The following is a 14637-nucleotide window of genomic DNA, read 5'->3' as shown; positions in this document are numbered from 1 at the left end:
CTCCTTGGGGCGCCTGGGTGGCTCAGTCCTGGGATGGAGCCCCTGCTTCTCCCTCTCCCACTCCCCCTGCTTGTGTTCCCTCTCTCGCTGGCTGTCTCTCTCTGTCAAATAAATAAATAAAATCTTAAAAAAAAAAAAAAAAGAATACCTTCTCCTTGGGGTGCCTGGCTGGTTGGTCAGTAGAGCATACAACTCTTGATCTTGGGTTGTATGTTCGAGCCCCATGTTGGGTGTAGAGATTACTTAAAACAAAAAATCTTTAAAAAGAGAATACCTTCTCTTTGTTCTGGTCATTTGAAAGTTCTCCAGTGATTTGATTTGATATGATTTGATTTGATTTTTAAGATTTTTAAAAATTTTTAAGTAATCTCTCCTCCCAATGTGGGGCTTGAACCCACAACCCCAAGATCAAGAGTTGCATGCTCTGCTGACTGAGCCAGCCATGTGCCCCTTTCCATTGATTTTAAAATTTTATTTTTTTTTAATGTTGAGGTCTTTGATCAATATGAAATATATTTTTACATATGGTTTGAGATTGGATCTAATTTTTCTGAATAGCCAATTGTCCTAATCAGCAAAGATTGTTTTCACTGTTTTGATTGTCCTTACTATAGGTAGAGTGGGTTTTTTTTAATTAATAAATGGAATGGATACTGATTAGAAGAATTAGAAATTAATGTATATTTTTTATTTTAATTTATTTTTTTAAAAGATTTTTATTTATTTATTTGACAGAGATAGAGACAGCCAGCGGGAGAGGGAACACAAGCAGGGGGAGTGGGAGAGGAAGAAGCAGGCTCATAGCAGAGGAGCCTGATGTGGGGCTCGATCCCATAACGCCAGGATCACGCCCTGAGCCGAAGGCAGACACCTAACCGCTGTGCCACCCAGGTGCCCCTAATGTATATTTTTTAAAGTAACTTCTTTATTGCAGCTGCTCTTTCAGAATTACATTTCTTTTGCTGTGTGCCATGTTTCAATTGATACAATTATGGTCAGTGATAAGGTACTAAAAAAACATCTCTTTTTGGTTTCTAATTTGTTTTTAACTAGGGAAGCACACAGACAGATGCCATGAAACTTCTATCTTCCCAGTCTCCCAGGCTTTTAAAAAACAAAGCAATATTGTGCAAGCCTGTCACACAGACCAAGGCCACCTCTTGCAAACCACATACGCAACACAAGGAGTGTCAGACAGGTATGTGTCCTTGCGCTCTCCATACGTACAAAGTTACTCTGTTTTGTTTGTTTTTGTTTTTTTAGGAAAGGCAAAATCATTTACAGTTTCTTAAATGTGAAAACATTCATTCTTGTTTGAACATCTAATTTATTCCTTTTATAATTATTGTCATTAACACTAGTAACTACTAAATTGAATCCATCTGCCCACATAGCGTTACGTGTAGAGTGGACAGACATCTCTGTGTGTGCACTGCTGTTTTTCAGATGTACAAACTATTATAACTACTAAGGTACAAATTTATTTAAAAGCATTAGTGATTTAACCTTAGTTCTTTTTTAAAAACGCCATGAATTGATTTGTCATTTACTAAAAGTATAACTGTGTCTGAAGTGTTGGTGGTCAGGAAAATTATTTTAATTCATACTTGGAAAGTTTGTAAACTGTTGCCCTGATCCATGTTAACTGCCACTACCTTTCTATTTTTAGTTACTTGTGTAGCCTACTCTGCCCGAAACAGTTTTTGATTTTTGTTTTTAATGATAATATTACTACCCAGAATATACTGTATTTAAAAGCATAGTCTGTCAACAAGTAATCATGAGTTTTTATGGAGGGTGCCTTTCTTTTGGTAGGAGTCAAAGAGAATCCTGTTTTCCTTCCAAAGTAAATTTGTTTGTTTCACATTCCTGTTAAAATGATATACTCTTTGTGTATGTGAATTTATATGTGGAAGGTAGTGAAGGATCTGTGGACATCTGTATGTGTGCATATGTGTGTGCTCATACAGGTTTTTAGAATTTCTAGATTGAATATTGGATTGTTTAAAATACACTGTTGTGAACTGCTTTTTCATTTGACATTGCTCATCAGAAACATTCCGTATCAATATAAATTTAAATATACATTGCGATTCTTAACGGATGCATAGATTACAAAGTATCCATCCCCCTAAGATTGGACATTGAGATTGCTTTTAGTTATTTTATATTATAAACAGTGTTAAGTTGTGTAAATGGATTTTTGTTTACTTGTCTAATTATGTCCTTAGGATCAATCCTAAGTAGTAGAATTTCAGATTCAAAAGCTATCATAGATTTTTCAGGCTTTTGATATGTGTTACAGAATTGAAAAATTACATCAGTGTTTGAGAACATCCATTTCTCTTTACCCTCGTTGACACTGGGTATTCTAATAATTAACCTTTAGTTTTTTCCTCAACTTTAATTTGGAAAAATTTCAGAATTCAGAAAGATTGAAAATATGACACAATGAACATTAATACATCCTTCATCTCGATTCACCAGATGTTAACTTTTTGAAATGTTTACTTTCCCTTTTATCTGAAAATTTTAAAAGTAAAGTAATTTGTTCTTAATTTGATGTGTCCGGTGGACTTCAGCCCTAATGCCAGTAATGTATTGAATACCTAGCATTGCTAGTTCACGTACTGCAGCCTACAGTTTTGCTTTAGTTAGTGGCCAGGTTTTGGGCAAGGAGAGTCAGTTTTTAACGGCACCATGGAAGTATCATGGTTTGGGTTTCAACTTTAATGAGTGTATGCTTTTGACAAATATAAGTAGTAATAAAATATACATTTTAAATGTGTGGGGGAAAACAAAGAATATGGCTTATTTCTTCTTGAAAATAACAGTGATTCAAATCTTTCATTCAGATTTCCCTATGCCTAATGAGAAACATGACGCGGAACTTGAGTCTCCACCTGCAAAGAAAAAAAGAATAGGTTTTTTCCAGACTTGTGATGCGGAATATTTAAAAGTTGGTTTTATCATCTGTCCAGGATCAAAAGAAAGTTCACCAAGGCCACAGTGTGTCATTTGTGGAGAAATTTTACCCACCGAAAATATGAAGCCAGCAAATCTTTCTCATCATTTGAAGACAAAACATTCAGAATTAGAAAACAAACCGGTAGATTTTTTTGAACAAAAATCTCTTGAAATGGAATGTCAAAATAGTTCTTTAAAAAAGTGTTTACTAGTTGAAAAGTCACTTGTGAAAGCTTCTTATTTAGTTGCTTTTCAAATTGCTGCCAGCAAGAAGCCATTCTCCATTGCTGAAGAATTAATTAAACCGTATTTAGTAGAGATGTGTTCAGAAGTTTTGGGTTCAAGTGCTGGAGACAAAATGAAAACCATTCCTCTTTCTAATAATACGATTGGACACAGGATTGATGAACTGTCCGCAGACATTGAAGATCAGCTGATTCAGAAAGTCAGAAAGTCCAAGTGGTTTGCCCTCCAGGTAGATGAATCATCGGAAATCTCAAATATCACCCTTCTTTTGTGCTATATACGGTTCATTGATTATGATTGCAGTGATATAAAAGAAGAATTACTATGTTGCATTGAAATGCCTTCTCAAGTAACTGGTTTTGACATATTTGAACTAATAAAAAAATACATTGACAGTAAATCTCTGAATTGGAAACATTGTGTTGGTCTCTGTACAGATGGGGCTGCAAGCATGACTGGCAGGTGTTCTGGTTTAAGGGCAAAAATTCAAGAAATTGCCACGAACACAGTGGCATTTACACACTGCTTTATTCACCGTGAACATTTAGCAGCGGCAAAGTTGTCTCCACGCTTACATGAAATTCTTTTGCAGTCAGCACAAATTTTAAGTTTTATAAAGAGCAATGCATTGAATTCACGAATGTTGACAATTTTGTGTGAAGAAATGGGGTCTGAGCATGTGAATTTACCACTTCATGCTGAAGTACGTTGGCTATCGAGAGGGAGAATTTTAACAAGATTATTTGAATTACGACATGAAATTGAAATTTTTTTAAACCAAAAGCATTCAGATTTGGCCAGGTATTTTCTTGATGAGGAATGGGTTGCAAAGCTGGCCTATTTATCAGATATTTTTTCACTTATAAATGAACTCAATTCAAGTCTCCAAGGAACTATGACTACTCTCTTCAGTTTGTATAATAAAATGGATATATTTAAGGAAAAGTTAAAAATGTGGTTGAAGCGCACACAAGAGAATGATTATGACATGTTCCCTTCATTTTCCGAATTCTTAAACTCATCAGACTTAAATATGAGAGGCATTGCAGGCATTATTTCTGAGCACCTGGAAGGACTTTCTCAAATGTTCCATGACTGTTACCCACCAGAAGACGACTTGCGTTCAGGAAATTTGTGGATAATTAATCCTTTTATGAATCACCAAAATACTAATCTCACAGACTTTGAAGAAGAAAAGCTAGTAGAGCTATCTTCGGATTTGGAATTACAATCAGTATTTAAATCAATGTCTGTAACTCAGTTTTGGATAAATGCCAAGACAAGTTACCCAGAACTCCATGAAAAGGCAATGAAGTTTTTGTTGCCTTTTTCAACTATTTATTTATGTGATGCTACATTTTCTGCTTTGACGGAGTCAAAACAAAGAAATCTCTTGGTTTCTGGTTCTGCTCTAAGACTTGCAGTCACATCTTTAATTCCAAGGATAGAAAAATTAGTAAAGGAGAAAGAATAGTAACATGGCTATTGCTTATTATCAAAGTCTATAATTTTGTGTTAAATTTTGTATAAGTACCCTAAAATATAATTTCCTAATGTGGATATGTGTTTTCAGTGATTAAATAAGTGTTTTAAATATTTTTCTTTTTGTTGAGGAATTTAATAATAATGCATTTATATCTAGTTGTATAAAAATTTTACTATAGTCTAAGGTAGAGAACTTAGCTATTTTTTTTTTTTTAAAGATTTTATTTATTTATTTGACAGAGATAGAGACAGCCAGCGAGAGAGGGAACACAAGCAGGGGGAGTGGGAGAGGGAGAAGCAGGCTCATAGCAGAGGAGCCTGATGTGGGGCTCGATCCCAGAACGCCGGGATCACGCCCTGAGCCGAAGGCAGACGCTTACCGCTGTGCCACCCGGGCGCCCCAGAACTTAGCTATTTGATCAATTGATTGGATAATCTGGATTAGAGACAAAAATGAGGGTAACAAAAGGCCCCTTTATAACATACCAGCACACCTGGACGTTGAAACCGCTTGGCCCTTAGAAACACATGGGACGTTGCAGTCTTCAACCAGGCAGCCCCCTACTCCGGCAGGTTGTGTGTAGGTATAAAACCAAGATCTGAGGAACTCCCAGGTGGCTCAGTTGGTTAGGAGTCTGCCTTTGGCTTGGGTCTTGGATCTCAGGGTCCTGGGATCGAGTTCCACACGAGGCTCCCTGCTCAGCGGGGAGCCTGCTTCTCCCTCTTCCTGTCACTCCCCCACTTGTGCTCTGTTCCTTTCTCTAATTCATAAAGTGAAAATTGTTTAGAAAAACAAAAAAACCCCCCAAGATCTGAGCTGCTTGGCTAACCAGAAATGGAAGCAGCAGGAGAGTTTGAGACCCTTTGTAGGGGTCTCTGTGGCCCTCTCCACCAGGGCTTGCCAAACTTTTTCCGATAGTCAATATTTTAGGTTTTGCAGGCCATATGGTGGCAACAACTCAGTTCCGCGGTTGCAGCAAAAAACAGCTGTAGGCAGTACGCAAACGAGTGTGGCTGTGTTTCAATACTTTTTATCTATGAACATTGAAATAGTTTTCATGTGTCAGAGCTGCCTTTAAGTTTTTTTGTATTGTTAAAAAATGTAAACAAACATTGTTGGCTGGGGAGGGGGAGGGAGTGAAAAAAAACAGACAGCTGACTTAATTTGGCCCACCGATTGTCCATCTGGGTCTAGACAGATCTCCAGGTGATAGCAGATGGGCCAGGAGTGGCCTGTAGGGTTTTGTTCAGTGAAGTCTCTCTTCCCACAGCTGCAAGTGTCTGAATTTTCAAACACTTCACATTTTAATTTCAGCTGAGAGAAATTCGAGGGAAAATATATTTTACACAAAGAAAAAATTTTAACCACTTGTTACTGATTTATTACTAATAATTTCGTAACTTACGAATTTACAAGTAACTTTTGAGCTCTTACATGCGCCAGGCATTGTGCCAGGCCTGTTTTCAGAACGGAGAGGCTTATCCGCCTTTAGAGATGCAGACACAGGCCCATCAGGTTAGGCTGCAGCTCCTGGCAAAGCCAGGGAGGTTCAGGCAGGAAGGAAACCCCGGTCTTCGGCGAGGCACGTGCAGATACTCCTGTTGGACTCTGTACTGCTTGGGAGACAAGAGGCTTCCCCTGAACTCAAAGGCGCCCATTTAGTCAGCTGAGCCGGTGGGCCTCAGTGTCCCCATCTGTGAGATGGGGATGCCCCGCCAGAAAAGAGGGTGGCAACGGCCTCGGGAGGCGAGGAGCGGGAGGCTCTGGCGCGGGTCTTCTGGCCGCCCTGGGGAGAGAGGAACCCAGCGCGCGGCAGGAGGCGGAGTTCGGCTGGGCCTCCCCTCCCCTGCCCTGCCTTACCCTGCCCTGCCCTGCCCTTTCCCCTTCCCCTCCTTTCCCCTTCCCTCCCCGCTCCCGGCCGGCCTGCGCGGCCAGGGCGCTGGGGCTCGCCGCTCTGCGCGTCCTGCTGGGCGGCTTCTTCGCACTCACGGGGGCAGCCAAGCTTTCGGAGCAGATCTCGGCTCCCGCGTCCGAGCAGATGGTGAGCGACGGGGCGTGGGCGGCGGGTGGGCGGCGGGCGGGCGGGCGGGAGGGGGCGGCGGCGCGGCGGCGGGTGCTGCGGCCCCGGCCGTTACCCCCGCCCTTGCCCCGGCGCCCGGCCAGTCCTCGGCCCGCCCGCCTTCCGGCGAGACGGCGCTAGAGCGGGGGCAGAGCACGCCGACCGAGGCGTGGGCACCTTCCTAGGGCGCACCTCGGAGTCCTCGGGCTCTTGCCTAGACGGGAAGGGACGGGGCAGATCTCCTTCCAGCGGAGCCCCGGGGGCCTCGCGCAAACCTAGGGCGACAGGAGGAATGCGTCGGGACCGGGCGGGAAGAAGACAGAATAGAATGGGGGACCCAGCACCCTCCCCGTCCCCTTGTCCTCCTTCGCTTACTTGCGTTCTTGGGAGGTTCGCGAGGAACGGGTTATTAATCCCCGCTTGGTGGAGTAGGAACTCGCCCTGAAGGTCAGTGTATCTGCTAGAGGTTACACGACTAGTCAAGACGTTCTCCTAGCTCCGAATCTAGAGAGCCCTTACCGTGGAGGCTGAGAGGAAAGTCTGCAAGTCCTCCTTCCGCCTCCTGGCTAGTTCCAGACTCTTGGAAAAGCTTTCTTGTGGTTATGCCCCCCAGTCCCTCCAGCCCCTCAAATAAGCCAGACTTGGAGACCCCTGCAGCCTCCGTCTCCCAGGCCTGGGTTCTGCCCTTCCTTCCTGGTTTAGGGTGGTGGATTGTTTGGGGAAGGACATCCCCAGAGCCAGACAGCTTAGAGTTCCTTCCTTGCAGCAGAGTAGGGAAGGTAGAGCTGAGGTGGGGAGTAAGGGGGCAGGAAAAGGTAGCCGGTGTGGTTGTCATGTGGCTCAGATGAGAGCCTGACTGGGCAAAACGAGCCTCTTTGAGCTCCTTAACTACCCTCGTGTCTACTGCAGTGGGATCCAGGCCCAGCATACCATGTTCAGAGTGGAATCTGTTGAATAAGCAGCACTCTACCCTTTCATCCTCTCCCCCGCCTCCCAATATTCCCAGCATAGTATCCTCAAGAAAACCAGGCCAGGCAGCAAGAAAGAGAAGCTGTGGCATGCCTAGCTTCCTGGTCTTGGAATTTGGGGCTGGGGTGTCATCCAGTGACAGTCTGGTGAGAAAATCAGTCCTCCTCTGCACCACCATCCAGCCCTTCTCCTTGGAGCATAAAGCCTGTTTCCTGATTCCAAAGCTCAGTCCCTCAGGGAGGCCCTCTCCTCTCCAGACTGACCTCAGCCCTGGACCTGACCTCCCGAGAATGGCAGCTCCTTGGTTGGGGGAGTTGAGGGTGCAGACGTAGAATGCCCCTGTGGAGTGCCCAGGCAGTGGATCCTCGAGTGGGGCTGACAGGCGTTCCCTGCTGCTCCTAGAAAGCCCTGTTTGTGCAGTTTGCTGAGGTGTTCCCGTTGAAGGTGTTCGGCTACCAGCCAGATCCCATGCGCTACCAAGAGGCTGTGGGCTTCCTGGAACTGCTGGCTGGGCTGCTGCTGGTCCTGGGCCCACGGATGCTGCAAGAGATCAGTAACTTGCTTTTGACCCTGCTCATGATGGGTAAGGGGTGCAACTGCACTGGGGAAATGGGGACTTCTGGCAGAGGGTAATAGAAGATTTGGCTGTTCCCTTTCCTGATGCCTCCTTTCCTTTTTTTCTGGAACCAGGAGCACTCCCTGCTTTTCTGTAGTTTCCGTGGTCTTCAGACTAGGACAGGTGCTTTTTAAACTTCATACACTATAACATGGTTCTATGTCAGACATACTTCCTACCTCACTGATTCAACTGGCTGCAGGGTGTCCCCATGGTAAAGACGTATTGTAACTTAAAAGCCCCTCTCTCCTCAGCCCTACCCTTGAGACGAGGAGATGGAGTTGCAGCTGCCCGTGGAGTTATGCGTCTGGCAGGTGGGAACAGAGAGCAAGGGAGCTGGGCCCCCTGAACAGAAAGGCAGAGAATTTCCCTGTGACAGGCAGTCCTAGAGGAGCCCCTCCTAGCAGCCCTGCCCACAGGAACTCCTGATGTACAAAGACAGCTGCTGCTTCGAAGGTCAGACGTCTTCGGGTTCTTCTGTATCCCCTGGCCTGTGGCACCATTGCTGCCACCCCTCCCCCAGGCTTTCCATCTCTGGAGCTTCCCTCATCGTCAGATCTTTCCCATAACTCCACCACCAACCCCTGGGCCGCCGCCTCTCCAGGAGGGTTAAGGGAGAAGGATGAGAAGTTCCAGAATGTCCATCTACCCACCTCCCTGTCCTATTTGCAGGATTGTTCCTATTTCTTTCTCACCCTCTGAGAGTGGCTACATTAGTTCAAGGGGCCTCTGATTCTTGGTTCTGTTCTCTTTAGGCTGCTGTGTGTGTGTGTGTGTGTGTGTGTGTGTGTGTGTGTGTGTGTGTGTGGTGGGGAGGTGTTGAATGGGAGGGCTAGAGCTGGAGTGGGTCAGGGAGCCTCAGGGACCTCTTTCCATTCCAGGGGCTATCTTCACCTTGGCGTCTCTGAAAGAGTCACCGAACACCTACATCCCAGCTGTCGTCTGCCTGGGGCTCCTGCTGCTGCTGGATATCTGCCAGCTCTGAGGCCAAACTGAGGAGGTGGTCAGACCCACCAGGGAGAAGACTCTTCCAAGTGCACTCAAGGAATCCTGGGAGTCGAGGGCCTCTTGCCTCTTCATGCCATGCCACGGTCACGACAGGAACATGGTGGAACACACAGTGTACCACCTTGTTACCAGTACCTCCAGGGTTGGCCAGTGGTGAAGCGGACATCTTATCTTCCTGACCCTGCTTTCTGTCTTGGACAGCTACTGCTCTGTTTTGAGGGCTACGTGTTAAACATACTAATATTCCTCATGTCATGTGAAAATAGAAAATAAACAGAAAAGCAATTTAAATCACCCCAAATTTTAATGTACCAAAATAACTATTAATTCCTTTTAATAACGGTACTGCTCAACTTTTTGTATGCCTTTATACAGATATTTTTTAATGAAAATGAGACTATAAATTATTACCTTTTTATTTTTTTTTAAAGATTTTATTTATTTATTTGACAGAGAGAGAGATAGCCAGCGAGAGAGGGAACACAAACAGGAGGAGTGGGAGAGGAAGAAGCAGGCTCCCAGCGGATGAGCCTGATGTGGGACTCGATCCCAGGACTCTGGGATCACACCCTGAGCCGAAGGCAGACGCTTAACGACTGAGCCACCCAGGCGCCCCTATTACCTGCTTTTTAAAACCTACATACTGTAGCACCATTCTGTGTCTGTTTTCCCTCCTTGCTGTTAATGGCTGTACGGTATTCCTTTGTAAGGATGTACTGTAGTGTGTTTATTCAGGCCCCCCCGAGGAACATTCAGATTGCACCGGGTGTCTTGCTGTTGTACACTCCACAGCAAATCCCCTTTGCATACTTACTGTCTTTCTCTAGAAGTGAGGAGAGAGGGTGGGAGGGGCAGAGGGAGAGGGAGAAAGAATCTTAAGCAGGCTCCATCCCAACATGGGGCTCGATCTCACCACCCTGAGATCACGGCCCTGAGATCACCTGAACTGAAATCAAGAGTCAGATGCGGGACGTCTGGGTGGCTCAGTCCATGAAGTGTCTGCCTTCAGCTCAGGTCATGAGTCCAGGGTCCTGGGATCGAGTCCTGCATCGGGCTCCCTTCTCCCTCTGCCTCCTGTTCCCCCTGCGTGTGCTCTCTCTCTCTGACAAATACATAAAATCTTAAAAAAAAAAAAAAAAAAAAAGAGTTGGACCCTCAACGGATTGAGGCACCCAGGCACCCCTAGATTGCCCCCCCTTTTTTTGCTACGGCAAACATAGTAAATCACCTTTGCGAACTTACTGTCTCCCTAGAAGCGAGGGTGCTGCTTCAAAAGGCACTTGCATTTTTTAAATTTTTATAATACTTAAAATTTACACATTGAATAGGGCAGAGTCTAAGTACCTGCTTCTGCCTGAGTTCTCCCAAGCCACATGGGGTATTCCTTTTCTTTTACCTTGTGCACGTTAGGCGTGCAGAGCTAACAGAAATGGGCACGGGGTCATCCTCTGACAGGCTCTGAAACTGCCAGCCTTGGGTGGGGAGGTAGGGGTGCTTCCTGGGTATCTACCTGGAGGCAGAGGACAGCCACCTCCAAGGGCTGCTGCGTGGAAGAGCAGTGCTGGAAGCCTGGGATGAAACTCAGAGGTCCTAGGCAGTCAGAACCCGGGCGTGTGTGTGTGCGAATTATTGAGGGACAATGACTGTGTTAGAGTCCCTCCTATCATACCACCAACTATCTTCACCTCAGTGGGGGCCTTTTGGAAAGTGATATGCCTCCCATAATGGAAGATAGGAAAAGGGTTCGTCGATTTATGCAAGTACTCTAGCCACCCGCCTCCGGATTGCTGGCGGGGGGGGGGGGGGGGGGACAATGGCTTTTGGGAGCCCGCAGGAGTGCGAGAAGTCTGAGCACGTCAGTCCATTTCATCTGCACTACAGAATGGTAATTTCTGCTCTGACACGGACGAACTGGGAACCTCAGGCAAGCTGGCACCCTTAGGTCTTTTCTTGTGTCTGGGAGCACAGTGACGCAATCTAGAGTAAGTGTGTGGATGCGTGTATAGACACACGCTGGCACATCTGCGGTGGCACATAAGCACAGTCGTATGTGTGGAGTACACAGAAAAACTGTAGTGTACGTTCACTACGTAGTGTCAAAACCATCAGGAAGCCTCTTCTTTCACGGAGTCCGGAGATAACATACCTTCAGTTTCCAGGTTGGGTCCTTTGGCTGCTTTGCAATGACATCAAAGACTGACGATCTCCCCACTTTCCGCTCTGCTGCTTTCAGTGTATTGGCTCCTGCCCTCGGCGTTGCGAAATAGTTGCAGCAGCTCTGGACAGCACATTTGCCCGTAACATCCAGAAGTGAAAAGAGAGAGGAAAGCTCTCTTTGAAGACCTCCAGGTTTCCCCTCACATCCCACTGGCCGGAATTATGTCCCATTTCTATTCCTGGACCCACCACTGGCAAGGAGAGTGGAATTCCCACGATAGACTTAAACTAGTTAAGGTTTGCGCGCCCGGTCAGCAAAGAAGGTAGATGATGATTCCTGCTACTTACTAGCTTATTTGCAAAATATGGATAATAAGAGTAAATACTTCACGGAGTTGCTGGGAGGACTTAGGGAGCTAAAATGCTTACAGTCCTGCCTGGCACATAGTAAGTGCTCAGTAAATGCTATTATTAAATAGCATTTGTTATTAAATAGCAGTCTGTGCTACAGATGAGAAAATGCATTCAGAAGGCTGAAGTGCCTACCTGTCAGATCTGAGACTAGAATTAAGGCCTGATTGACTCCAGAACCCACACTTTCCACCGCACCAGCTGCCGAAGTCACAAGTGGGCAGGGATGACACCCGGGCTCTCTTCAACAGGGTAAATGGGATGATCTGTCGGATGTGATTAAATCTGCCTTGATTTCCAGAATTGTCCCTCTGCGTGAAAATTTTGAAGCTTGAGAAAGTAGAACGTGGAGCCTCGGGATCTGGGCCTCTTACCCTCTCCACTCCTTCCAGGATGCGACGCCAGCCTGTCTCCGGCCAGGACTTGGAGTAAAACCTCGCACAGCTGGCATGAGATCGAGGGCCCCCGTTTACCACAGTTTGGCCCATAAGCTGATTAGCTACAGGGCCCCGAGGCTTGGCTGGAGGGCCCGCCCCGCAGCTGTGGCGCAGGCAGAGAGCTGGAGGAGTGGGCTGGCCAGCTGGTGCCGAGCAGTTGGGATTGACGGCAGCAGCAGGATCCTGAGCTCCGGCAGTGCTTCCTCAGCCCAGGGAGAAGCCAGGCCTCAGGAAATGTGCCCCCAAACCCTGGGCCTTGCTCAGGTCAGCGCAGTGACATTCAGCCGCAAGGCTTTCCCTATGCCTTTCTCTCCTCCTCCCTGTGTCCCCTTGCCCTCAAAGACACTCCCTTCCCTTGCGGCCCTGGCTGTACCCCACAAACCCAGCTCAGAGCTGCCACAGGTGGGCCCCAGCCCCTCCAGCTGTTGGGCCCATTCTTCACGTGGTGTCCTGGGATTAGTCGGCTGATGGGAGGGTCTGAGATGTGAGGGTGGGAGTGGATTCTGCTCGGTTTCAGCTCCTTAAAGCCAGGCCCCAGAGCCCCAGAGATTGCTGCAGCAGCCAGAACGGCACGAGGTAAGAGAGGAATGATCTGGTGGGATGGCAGGCAGAGGTTCCGGGTGGCCAGCTGGGGGCCAGAGCCACGGCAGACGGGGCCGACAGGGAGGGGGAGAAGAGAATACACTCGGGGTCCCAGAAAGGACTGCAGCCTCAGAGGTTCAAGGGCAGAGGTAAGAATTTTGGCATTGGAGGAACTGAGTTTTGGGACACCCTAGGAGGGTGACGATGCCAAAAATAGGAACGGGACACTGGCTTGTGCACTTAACCCCCTCGGGGAAAGAAGAGGAACACGCCCAGATGTCTCTGTGTTGTTTTGTTTGCTCCGGGCGCCTGTGTGGGTGGCATACACATTCATCGGCTTGCTGCCTGGAGGGGAAGGGAGCTAATGGTTATGAAGTGTCTCCCCAGTGTCAGCCACCGCGCTCAGAGTTTTACTTATGTTTCCTCATAATCCTCCCAACAACACTGTGCGGTAAGTATTTTCATCTCCGTTTTACAGCAGAGAAGCCTGGCTCAGTGAAGCGCAGTAATTCGCCCAGGATCACATGGCAAATAAATGTGTGTATCTAGAATCTGCCTGATTCCTGGGCCTGTGTTCTTTTCCGCTCTGCTGTCCAAAGTTTTGATTCAGACCCAGGACTTTGTGGTCAGATCCAGGTGCAGGGGAAGGAAACAGGCTGGAAAGGCTGAGAGTTGTGAGACGTTTTCCGCCCTGCCCCAGGGGCTCCAGGCAGGCCCCAGGAGAGGACCTGCACTACCCAAGTCCAAGGTCACTATGCAGGGGCCTGTCCTCAGGGTCACTGCATCATAAGCCTGTTCTTTCATCCACGGTTCACGGAGGAGGGAGGATTGGGCTTTTTCTGGGAAGGACTCCCTATTCCAGTCTGGTTTCTCCAGAACTCTCTGTTGGCCCAGCCTTGCTGGAGCTTACTGCACATGCCTGTAACTCCACATTATCTGAACCATACTCCATCTGTGAGGGGCGCTTCCACCCTCTCAGTCACCAAGGTTGGAAATTTCCAAGCTATCTGGGACTCTAGCCTCTTCCTCATTTCCCCGCAGCTTGTCAGCAAGCCCATTCTACTTCAGATGACTCTGGGGTTCACCCCCCGGGGGTGCCGCCTCCGCTCCGTCCTCATCCTCTCCCACGTCGACTTCTTGCTGCTAGGATCTCCTCCCAGCAAGGGCTGAGGAACAGGAGGCTGGGGTTGAGCGAAGCTGGCGTGGAGGGCTGCTTCTGTGGCTAACGTCCGCAGTGACCTCTCTTCCTCTCCCTAGTCCAAGGTCGGAGATGAACGGCAGTGTTGGGGACCCGGGCGTCCGCGGCTGCAGCCCCTGGGACGACCCTGCTCGCTTCATCGTGGTGCCCGCGGCCTACGCCTTGGCCCTGGGCCTGGGGCTGCCGGCCAACGTGGCGGCCCTGGCGGTGTTCGTCCGCAGCGGCCGGCGCCTGGGTCAGGCCCTGCGGCTCTACCTGCTCAACCTGGCCCTGGCCGACGTGCTCTTCACGCTCACGCTGCCGCTCTGGCTCACCTACTACCTGGGCCCGGCCCACTGGCCCTTTCCGGAGGCCGCCTGCCGCGCGGCCGGGGCCGCCTACTACGTGGCCACCTACGCGGCCGTGGCCTTCGCCGCGCTCATCAGCCTGTGCCGCTGCGGCTCGGTGCGCGGGCCCCGGCCCAGGACGCCCGGCCGCCTGGCGCTGCGCCGCCGGGGCCCC

General features: G+C 48.0%; 3 protein-coding genes across 5 annotated transcripts in view; all 3 read left to right on the top strand.

Moving 5' to 3' along the window:
• Positions 1-4811, top strand: part of ZMYM6 (zinc finger MYM-type containing 6) — a 41187-nt gene extending 36376 nt beyond the window's left edge. For all 3 annotated transcript variants that reach the window (XM_008694417.2, XM_008694418.2, XM_040619232.1), the window contains 2 exons: positions 1054-1198; positions 2856-4811. In XM_008694417.2, coding sequence (XP_008692639.2) covers positions 1054-1198; positions 2856-4687 — 1977 coding nt within the window. In that variant the 3' untranslated portion in view covers positions 4688-4811. The remainder of the gene's footprint in view (positions 1-1053; positions 1199-2855) is intronic.
• Positions 4812-6573: 1762 nt separating this feature from the next.
• TMEM35B (transmembrane protein 35B) lies at positions 6574-9652 on the top strand. Its single transcript, XM_040619231.1, has 4 exons — positions 6574-6740; positions 8130-8310; positions 8598-8657; positions 9225-9652. The coding sequence occupies exons 1-4, from the start codon at positions 6738-6740 to the stop codon at positions 9326-9328; spliced, it is 348 nt and encodes a 115-aa protein (XP_040475165.1). The 5' UTR covers positions 6574-6737; the 3' UTR covers positions 9329-9652.
• Positions 9653-14208: 4556 nt separating this feature from the next.
• The window catches only part of LOC121099809 (platelet-activating factor receptor-like), a 992-nt gene continuing 563 nt past the window's right edge, over positions 14209-14637 (top strand). Inside the window, exon 1 of the mRNA XM_040619342.1 lies at positions 14209-14580. Coding sequence (XP_040475276.1) covers positions 14209-14580 — 372 coding nt within the window. The remainder of the gene's footprint in view (positions 14581-14637) is intronic.

The sequence above is a fragment of the Ursus maritimus genome, unplaced genomic scaffold, assembly GCF_017311325.1.
Source record: "Ursus maritimus isolate PB19 unplaced genomic scaffold, ASM1731132v1 scaffold_32, whole genome shotgun sequence".
In the NCBI taxonomy this organism is placed as follows: domain Eukaryota; kingdom Metazoa; phylum Chordata; class Mammalia; order Carnivora; family Ursidae; genus Ursus; species Ursus maritimus.
Note: the sequence above shows the minus strand (reverse complement) of the source record. Positions and strands in the feature narration are given on the sequence as shown.